Raw genomic sequence first — 11401 nt, forward strand, 5'->3', positions numbered from 1 at the left:
ACTAGATCAAGATGGAGGCGTAGGTAAACACGCTTTGCCTCCATGCACAACTACAGCAAAAATGACAAGTACATTACAAAACAAATATCACCCAGATTTGTCAGAAAATCATACTGTATGGAAGTCTGAAAACCAAGGATTTAAAGAAGCCACATTCATCCATACAAGTAGGAGAGGTGGGGATGGGGAGAGGCACGAACAGGCTGCAGAATAGGTGGTTCCACATTCACATGTGGTGGATAAAAATTAGGAGGGATACCTTGGGAGGGAGGGATCCTAGCTTCAGACCAAAACACCCAGCCCAGGGTTCCAGCACCAGGAAGATAAGTCCCATAACTTCTGGCTGTAAAAACAAGTGGGGGTTGGGGTGCAGGAAGAAACTGCAGGATTCTCAAGAGATTTCCCTTGAAATAGGGAATAGACTGGCAATAGACTTCGAACTCATGCAGACCCACCCCCTCTGGTATTCAGCACCAGGACAACAGCTGGAAGGGCACAAGTGGCATACAAGAAGAAGGGGAGAGTACCAGGAAACTGCTTCCTCCTAGGCAATCTCCAGAGCCCAGGCAGCGGCATTTTCCTGTCTCTGACTCCTCCCCACACAGAGCCAAAAAGCTGTGAAATGGGTTGTCCCACCCTAGAGATCACTTAGGGCTCCACCCCACACAATTTACTTTTCTACAACAAGTCATGTTACAGGGAATCAAATCAGCTCTACCTAATACACAGAAACAAACACAGGGAGGCTGCCAAAATTAAGAGACAAAGAAATATGTCACAAATGAAAGAATAGAAAAAAACTACAGGAAAAGAACTAAATGAAATGGAGATAAGCAATCTATCAGATGCAGAGTTCAAAACCCTGGTGGATGCTCAAAGAAATCACTGGGTAGTGCAACGGCATAAAAAAGAGTCAGGCAGAAATGAAGGCTGCATTAAATGAAATAAAAAAAAATCTACAAGGAACCAACGAGAAAGAAAAAGCATTCAATCAGAAGAAGAAAAAAGAATTCAAAAAAACAAGGATAAAAGAAGCCTCTGAGACATCCCCAAAAGTACCAACATCTGAATCAAAGAAATGCCAGAAGGAGAAGAGGAAGAGCAAGAAATTGAAAACTTATTTGAAAAAATAATGAAATACAACTTCCCTTATTTGTTGAGGGAAATAGACATGTAAGTCCAGGAAGCACAGGGAGTCCCAAACAAGCAAGACCCAAAGAGGACCACTCCATACATATCACAATTAACATGCCAAGATTAAAGATAAAGATAAAGAGAGAATCTTAAAAGCACCAAGAGAAAAGCAGACAGTTACCTACAAAGGAGTCCCCATAAGACTGTCAGCTAATTTCTCAAAAGAAAATTTGCAGGCAAGAAGGGGCTGGTAAAAAGTATTCAAAGTGATGAAAAGCAAGGACCTACAACCTAGATTACTCTATCCAGCAAAGCTATTTAGAATGGAAGGGCAGATAAAAGTGCTTCTCAGACAAGGTAAAACTAAAGGAGTTCATCAGCACCAAACCAACAATGTATGAAATGTTGAAGGGAACTGTATAAGAAAAAGATCAAAACTATGAACATTAAAATGGCAATAATTTCATAACTTTCATCAACTGAATCTAAAAAAACAAATTATGCAAACAAGCAGAACAGAAACAGAATCAGATATGGAGATCATTTGGAGGATTATCAGCTGGGAGGGGGAAGGGTAAGAATGGAGGAAAAGATGCAGGGATTAAGAAGTAAAAATTGGTAGGTACAAAATAGGCAGGGGATGTTAATAGTAAAGGAAATGTAGAAGCCAAAGAAACTTATATGCATGACCCATGGACATGAACTAAGGGAGAATGCTGGAGGGAATGTGGGAGCATCAGGTGGAGGGGTGCAAAGGGAAAATTGGGACAACTGTGTTATTATAATCAATAAAATATATTTAAAATAAAAAATAAAACAAAATATATTTTAAAGGAAATAAGATCATACACTTCGACACTCCCCATAAAAACTGAGTATCTAAATTTGGTGTGTTGTAAATGTAAATTATGTTTAGTAAGAAGAAAAGAATCTAAAATAGCTCATTAATATTTTTATAATAATTATATATTGAAAGATAATATTTTATTTTGAATGTACTGTGCTATATAATGTATAGTATTAAAATCAATTTACCTTGTTATTTTTTAATATGGCTACAAGAAAGTTTTATATAACATGTGACTTACAATATATTTCTGTCAGATAGTGCTGGCCTGGGGAAGTCTGTGCAAACTGCCTCCTCAACTTTGCAGACAAGAAGGGACTGGCAAGAAGTATTCAAGGTGATGAAAAGCAAGGACTTACAACCCAGATTACTCTATCCAGCAAAGCTATCATTTAGAATGGAAGGACAGATGAAGTGCTTCCCAGACAAGGTAAAGCTAAAGAAGTTCATCATCACCAAGCTATTATTATAATTATAATATAAAATGTCACAGAGACTTACTTTAGAAAAAGATCAAAATTATGAACATTAAAATGACAACAAACTCACAACTATCAACAACTGAATCTAAAAAATAAAAACAAAATCCTACTAAGCAAACCAGAATAGGAACAGAATCATAGGTATGGGGATCATTTGGAGGGTTATCAGCTGGGAAGAGGAAGGGGGAGAAATGGGAAAATGATGCAGTGATTAAGAAGCATAAATAGTTGGTACAAAATAGACAGGGGGAAGTTAAGAATAATATAGGAAATGGTGAAGTCAAAGAACATATATGCACAACCCATGGACATGAACTAAAAGGCGGGGGTGGAAGGGATTACTGGAGGGAAGCGGGGTACTGGGCAGAAGAAAGCAAAGGAAAAAAATTGGGACTACTATAACAGCATAATCAATAAAATGCACTTTAAAATAATGATTTTTTTTAAAAGAACTGTTAAAGTGCTATAGTGAAATTTTTTCAGAAAAAAATAAAGTTTCTTGGCATTAAATGAAGATTCTATACAATTACATGTGGAGAATATTTTCTCTAGTCATTGGACATACCAGCTTAAAATTCTAGATATGATACCTAGGCTTTGGAGATCAAGCAGAATCAAACTTAGGCAAGTTACTTTACTCCAAGAGATTCCATTGTTCATCTTGAAATACCACATCAGTGTTGTAATGAAGAGTGAATTGGATAACATTTATGAAAGCACACAATACAATGCCTGTCAGATGAAAAGCACCCAAAACATATCTCCCTTTGCTAACTTTGATGCTAATTTAAAAAGATAATACTTAAAGCATTCTTAAACTACCTAAATATAACACATTTTGATAAAGAAGAATTTTCTCGTCTCCTTATAAACATCAATTATCATTATAAGGATAAAATGAGTGTCATGTCATCTGAAAAAGGTAGTGAATAAGCTAAGTGTGAATGAGCTCTAGAAATCCCTGGATATGTGTGTCAGCGCTATCACGTACAACTTTACCTTGGAAAAATTACTTATAATTTCTCTGTAATTGCTTTCTAATCTATAAAAAGGGAACAATTCCTAACTCACAGAGTGATTGTGTGTAAGTAGAGAAATTAAACATATGAATTGTTATAATATATAAACTGTGCCTGACACATAGTAGATGCTCAATAAAGATTACTTAAACTGCTCTTTACCTAGTTAACTAAATATCACTGAAACATGTAAAGACAGATTAGGTGAGGCTGACTTTTTCCTTTACCTTACATTAATTCAAAATCTGAAAACAATGTTATTTTCCTTTATTGTGGTAAAATACATATACTGCTAACTTTGTCATTTTAACCATATTTAGGTGTGTAATTCAGAAACATTAATGACATTTTTGGTGTTGTGCAACTATCACCACTCATTATCCAAAGCCAGAACTTTCCATCACCCCAAACAAAAACTCTGTACCAAATAACCATTCCACATTTCTTCCAGTCCCTGAAAAACCTCTTTGTACTGTCTCTATGAATTTGCCTATACAATGTATTTTAAATAAGTAGAATTATACAATCTTTGTTTTTTGTGTAAGGTTTACTTAAATTTGCATGTTTTCAAGGTTCATGCATGTGGTACCATGTAACAGCATTTCATTCCATTATATGGCTTAATAATAATAGTTCATTGTACATATAATATTTTGTATATTCATTCATCTCTTAATAAACACTTGGATTGTTTCTACCTTATAGCTATTATGAATAATGTTGCTATGGCAATTAGTGAACAAGTGTGTGTGGGGGTGTGTGTGTGTATGGAAGAACTGTTGGTTCAGATGACAGTTCTGTGTATAATCTTTTGAGGAAACACCAAACTACTTTCCAAATCAGGTGCACCATTTTACATTCCCACCAGCAATGCACAAAGGTTCAAGCTTCTTCACATCCAAAGAAATACTTTATTTTCTGGTTCTTTCTGTGTTTTTAATATCCATCAGACTAGGTGTGAAATGGTATCTCATTATGGTTGTTGATTTGCAATTCTCTGATGACTAATAATGTTGAGTATCTTTTCATGTGCTAGTCAGCCTTTTGTATCTATTCTTTGGATGTCAATTCAAGCATTTCGTCCACTCTTCGACTGATTTTTTGGTGGAGTATTTTTGTTTGTTTTTGTTGAGTTATAGGGGTTCTTTATCTTCTGGGTATTAAACACATATATATATATATATATATATATATATATATATATATATATATATATGATTTTCAAATACTTTCTCCCATTTTGTGGATTGTCTGTTTGCTCCATTAAGGATGTACTTTGAGACTTCTGGCCAAGATGGAGGTGTAGGTAGACACATTTTGATCCTTCCACAACCATAAAAAGAATTACGACTACCTCAAAAAAAAAAAAAAACCAACCAGAAGTACCAGAAAACTGAACTGCATGGAAGTCCAACAAACAAAGATATAAAGAAATACTCATCCAGACAGGTAGGAGGGGCAGAGCCAGAGAGAAGAGGACGTGGTGAGGTGGCTGTAGTGGCAGTGGTGGCAGCAAGGCAGGGGACGTGGCCACTGTCAGAAAGAGCAGTCATATATTATAAAATCCGGGAAGGACACCTGGGGAGCAATCCCAGTCCCAGGCCAGACCACATAGCTCATGGTTCCACTGCCAGGAAGATAAAGCCTCATTGCTTCTGGCTGTGAAAACCAGTGGGGACTGGAGCAACAGAAGAAACTGCCAGTCTCACACGAGAGTCTGTTTAAAGGCCCTAGTCCTAGAAGGTCTACAAACCCACCCATTCTGGGAACCATCACTAGGACAACAGCTAGAGGGGCGGGTGCCAGTCATACAAGAAGCAGGTGAAGTGATGGGAAGATAGGCGAGTGCTGAGTGAGCAGCATTGTTCCCTCTCTGACCCCTCCTCCACATACAGCACCACAAGGTGGTAAACTGGGTTGCCCCACATTGATGAATACCTAAGGCTCAACCCCCTATAACATAATAGGTGTGACAGCTCTACCTAAGATACAGAGGAAAACACAGGAGCCTGTCAAGATGAGGAGACAGAGAAGTATGGCCCAAAGGAGGAGCAGATCAAGGTTCCAGTGGAAGAACTAAGCAACGGGGAGATAGCCAACCTAACAGATGTAGAGTTCAAAACACTGGTGATAAAGATGCTCATGGGCTTGACTATGGCAAACACATAAGAAGTGAAGGCTATGCTAAGTGAAATGAAGGAAAATCCACACAAAACCAGTGGTGAAGGGAAGGAAACCGGGGTTCAAATCAATGATTTGGAACATAAGAAAGAAAAAAAACAGTCAACCACTACAGAATGAGGAAACAAGAATTGAAAAAAATGAGGAGAGGCTTAGGAACCTCTGGGACAACTTTAAACATGCCAACATCCGAATCATAGGGGTGCCAGAAGGAGAAGAAGAGCAAGAAATCGAAAACTTATGTGAAAAAATAATGGAGGAAAACTTCACGAATTTGGCAAAGGAAATAGACATACAAGTCCAGGAAGCACAGAGAGTCCCAAAGAAGTTAGACCCAAAGAGGACCACACCAGACACATCATCATTAAAATGCCAAAGGCGAAAGATAAAGACAGAATCTTAAGAACAGCAAGAGAAAAGAAGAGAGTTACCTACAAAGGGGTGCCTGTAAGACTATCAGCTGACTTCTCAAAAGAAACCTTGCAGGCAAGAAGGGACTGGCAAGAAGTATTCAACGTGATGAAAAGCAAGGACCTACAGCCAAAATTACTCTATGCAGCAAAGCCATCATTTAGAATGGAAGGGCAGATAAAGTGCTTCACAGACAAGATAAAGCTAAAGGAGTTCATCATCATCAAGCCATTATTATATGAAATGTTAAAGGGACTTATTTAAGAAAAAGAAAATCAAAGCTATGAACATTAAAATGACAACAAACTCACAACTATCAACAACTGAATCTAAAAAATAAAAACAAAATCCAACTAAGCAAACCAGAATAGGAACAGAATCATAAGCATGGGAATCATTTGGAGGGTTATCAGCTGGGAGGGGGAAGGGGGAGAAATGGGGAAATGGTGCAGGGATCAAGAAGCATAATTGGTTGGTACAAAATAGACAGGAAAAAGTAAAGCCAAAGAATTTACATGCACGACCCATGGACATGAACTAAGGGGGTGGGACTGCTGTAGGAAAGGGGAGTACTGGGTGGAGGGAAGCAAAGGGGAAAAAATTAGGACTACTATAGCAGCATAATCAATAAAATATACTTTAAAAATAAATAATTTTTTTTTTAAAAAAAGGATGTCCTTTGAAGCACAAAAGTTTGTAATTTTAATCCAGTGTACAGATCTGAGCACCTTGCACCAGTTCTTCAAGAAGCTTCCAGGAGGGTCAGAATATACAAATATAGTAATTTGTCAATAAAGTGTGCTTTTCTCCATCTGGAACCAGGGACCTTGGTCCCACCCTGGGAACGTGAGCTGCTATTCAAACCTGTTGCCAAGCTGGGGAAGGTGGAGAGCACTGACAAGTAAAAACGCCACGAAGCCTTTCCATCACTTTTTAATTGGCTTTTTCTTGGTTCAGCATTTACTTGGTTGCTGTCAAGTACTAACTGTTTTCTCAAAGTTGGTTCTAACAGTTTCTGCTATTTCTTTATGTTTCTGCAAAGGAATGGAATTTTGGAGCTGACTACGCTGCCATTTTGCTGACATCATTCTACATATATCTTTTTAAAGACCTAAAATTTCATAATGTAGCAAGACTGATATTTACCAATGCAACACTTATTTTTGTACCATTTTATTAATAATTTGAGAAATAGTGACTATTTCCAGAAATTTCTACAGAGTCACATAAAATATTAACATAAAGGATACAATTTCTTAGATTTCTTTGAATACTCTAATACTGCGCTCTTTTGTTTGCTGACAAGGGTAAAATGGTAATAAAATTCTAGAAAAACTGAAATAGCCTATTATTCTTAACTAGCTCTTTTTCCCCATACTATCTTATGAGAAGAGTATAATAGAAATACATCCCACTGGTACAATTATTTGCAATTATTTTTATGAAAATAAAAGTACCAAGATTTCAAGGTGGTATTTTACAAACAAACAAACAAAAAAAAAAAAAACATAGTGTTTGGCCAAAAACAGCCTGACTTTCAGGTGTTTCACCATAAGTTTGAGAAACACTGTTAAGCAGAATGCAATTATTAAAATATTAAATTTTAGAACCATCAGAACTCCAAATAGAAATAGTTCATGTAACTGCCTTTATAAACACCACTCAAAAAAAACAAATTCACGTGGTCAAAAATTACAGTGGTTATGGTTGGAATACACTTTAAAGACATTATCAAAAAAAATTATATTATGCTTAAAACACTTATCAGTTTTTACTAACAGAAGAGGGGAAAAAAATATCCTGCTACCTGATCCGTAAAATCAACATTTCAATCATTTGCCATGTTTATAAGTAAGAAATAACAATTCAAAGAAAAATCATAAATTATGAATAGTTCATCCTAGGCCTTTTAAAACCTCATTATGCATTTTTAAGTTGTAAGTTAACTAAAACCGTAATACACTCCCACAGAAGAACTCATCAAACATCACTGGGTCATGAAATTGATTTACTAAGTTGGTCAAGGCCAACACTTATTTAACATAATACAAGAATGGTCAAAAGTAGTTTTACACTTGTTTGTATGGAAAAAGACATGCAGGTTATGATTGTTGGAATCAATAGTTTTATTAACTCTAAAGAATGCCACAATGCAACTGTAAACCTACTTTTGTGCACACTGTAGTATAGAATAGAAAATAGTAATGTGTACTGTACATAAGGCTACATATTGCTTCATAAAATTTTTATTTCTATTCTATCTTTATAGAAAAGGCATTCTCTTTCTATTATACCACAACACAATTTCACGAGAAGAAAGAGGCTAGATTAGGACACCCCTGCTATAGCAGTCTTTTTTTTTCTTTTTTTTCAGATTTTCTATTACAGTTGCCCCATTTTCCCCCCATTGCTCTCCCCCAACTTGTCCACTCCCCCAATAGTCAATTTCCATCCTGTTGTCCATGTCTATGGGTCATTTAAACTAGTTCCTTGACTAGACCTTTCCCCTTCTCTCCCCTTTCCCCAGCCCTCCGCCCCAAGTCACTGTCCATCTGTTCCTTGTTTACATGCCTCTGGTTCCATTTTGCTCATTTGTTTGTTTTGTTCATTAGTTTCCTATATTAGATGAGATTATATGGCATAAGCATAGGAAATTATTACTCTCTACAATGAGGTCTTTATGTGTAATTACTTAATGTAGTGCAGTCACTTTAAAAAATTATTTCAGAATGAAAAAGATTTAGATTCTTCTTCTATTTCTTCAGATTATTACCTTACATAGAACTAATTCATAATTCAGACCATGCAAATCTGAAACAAACATCTAATCTATCATAAATTAATGAATTCAAAATACCTCACATTCTACAGAAGATTTACTTAGTCTTGAAGTTGTCAGTTAATTCATATATAATCTTTAAATGTAGGAATCTCATTTTATTTCTAACTTCATCTCATATCAGATTTAAATCTAGGACTTTATTGACACTCTGGTTTTATCGAGAAGTATTCAGACCGTATCTCAATTCCAAATTCAAATACTAATCCTGACAAAGTTCTTGAATGAAATTATCAGTTCTTTCTTTGAGTAAGTGTTGGCTAAAGGTACTGTAGGTAGACTGGTAAGTGTGCATGGCCTCTGCCCTCCTGGAGCAGGCTCCTTTATTCGAAGTCTAGAAGAGCACAGTCTATTGGCCTGGAAATGAGGAAAGAAAATAATGGATTTGGAGAATCCAGGCTTCAACTCTCAACTCCATCATCTGCTAAATACTAGGCAAATTCATCAGTCTCTCTAAGCCTTAATTTTCTGCTTTACAAAATGAGTTTAAGATCAACTATTTGACAGTTATTTCAAGAGCTAAAGGTAATAAATACAAGAAGTGCCTAGTACAAATAGTAGGAACATCACCAAATATTTGAAATATTCACAAATTCAGGGCCAGGCACATATAATCCACTCAGTTTTCATTGAATGAATAATGAACTCTGAGGCAAGAAACATTAAATACCATTTCCAAAGAAAGAGGATCAAACATAAAATACATATGATATCATTTTTAATCCAACTTTTGTGCTAAATATAGATGATTACCACCTTTTTCTTCATTTTATACTCTCTAATTTGGACTTCATTCATGCCTTAGAACAGATATTTAAAGCATGTAAGCACATTATTTAGTAACATAAATGGGAAATTAAAAGTTAAAATTCAGTGCTAAGCCAAACTGCATACTATTGTTACCTAAGCAAAATTTAGTACAAAATTTAAGTAACAAAAGAATACATTGATTAAATAGCTGGTCACAGAAGTTCAGGCACTCACTATAAAACACAAGTTAATTTATCAATTATAACAACGGCACACCAGTTCATTAACCCAAACAAATTTTCATAGATACATTAAAAACATGACTTCTTTTAGTTTGGGCATTACTTTTAACATAGCAATCTTTTAAAGTGTTGCTATAAGAAAACATTTTTATTTAACATGAGTTAAATAATTTTATAGATGCTAAAATTTACCTGCTTGAGTCCTTCATCAGTTAGTTTGTCCTGGTTGCCCACATGAACTTTCTGAAGTAAAGGACAGTGAGAGGCAACTGCAATAATAGAGGTGTCAGAAAGCTGTTTACACCTGTAGGCTGTATACCTAAGAAGTCCAGGACACTTAAATGCTAAAACACATACACCAGTATCAGACATACTGCGACAATCAGAAATGTTGATTTCAATTATATTTTGACTTCTTGATGCAATTTTTTCCAATAATTCATCAGTGACCTATGAGAGAGAAAAAAGCAAAATTAAACTTTCCCTAAATGTAGAAATTTATTTTCTATTCTTTTATTAAAGTTTCCCCAATAAACAATATAATTAGATTATAGCATGAAAAGCATAATCAAAATGAAACTTTTCTACTTAGTATTAAAGCATAACAAAAACTGTGGCATAATAAAAATATATATATGGTCTTTGTCTCTGGTTCCTTGAACAGAGCTCCTAAAACCCTCCTTATGTATTTTTCATCTCCAAAGCTAACTGCCAGCAGAAGGAAAAAGTTATTTTTACTCTGAGTTTGTAACACATAGCTCAGACATCTGAGAGTATTGAAGTAAAGAGCCAATGGATTATTTTACACTACTACACTAACGTAGGCAGAAAACCTTGCTCATTTTGTAGCTCTCTAATAAAATCCTATATTTTTAAATTTATTTATTTGTTTTACTTATTTCTAGAGAGAGGGGAAAGGAGAAAGAGAGGGAGAGAAACATCACTGTGTGGTTGCCTCTCACTCGTAACCCCAACTGGGGACCTGACATGCAACCTAGTCACGTGCCCTGACTGGGAATCGAACCAGCGACATTTGGTTTGGAGGCCGACGCTGAATCCAATGAGCCACACCAGCCAGGTAAAATCCTATTCTTATTGGATATTTTTATATATTTCCAGTGCCCAGTATTGACAACCAAGTTTAATGGAAGAATGGAAAATTGTCTGCAATAAGCACTACTGACTCTATCTTTTTTTTCCTAATTTATGCCAGCAAATGAACATATTGGACAGCCAGGCAATGGGATTAGAAAATTCATCAAAAGTAAAACTAAAACTAAGTAAGTTAGCCAGTTTTGCTTCCATTTGTTCATCTATGATAATAGTATAAGATTAGTGTTATTAATATTGTAATAATAATATATTAATAGGGATAATATGTCCTGAGTGGTGTGGCTCAGTTGGTTAGGCATCATTCTGTGAAGCAAAAGGTTGCCAGTTCAATTACCGGTGAAGGCACATGCCTAGGTTCTGGATTCAGTCCCAGCCAGGGTGCA

At 35.8% G+C, this 11401-nt stretch overlaps 1 protein-coding gene across 1 annotated transcript in view; it reads right to left on the minus strand.

Moving 5' to 3' along the window:
- Window positions 1-11401, minus strand: part of FBXL17 (F-box and leucine rich repeat protein 17) — a 500732-nt gene that overhangs the window by 472526 nt on the left and 16805 nt on the right. The window contains exon 3 of the mRNA XM_090276546.1: window positions 10098-10355. Coding sequence (XP_090132672.1) covers window positions 10098-10355 — 258 coding nt within the window. The remainder of the gene's footprint in view (window positions 1-10097; window positions 10356-11401) is intronic.

Source organism: Furipterus horrens, unplaced genomic scaffold, assembly GCF_987537825.1.
Source record: "Furipterus horrens unplaced genomic scaffold, mFurHor1.1.pri manual_scaffold_5, whole genome shotgun sequence".
Lineage (NCBI taxonomy): Eukaryota > Metazoa > Chordata > Mammalia > Chiroptera > Furipteridae > Furipterus > Furipterus horrens.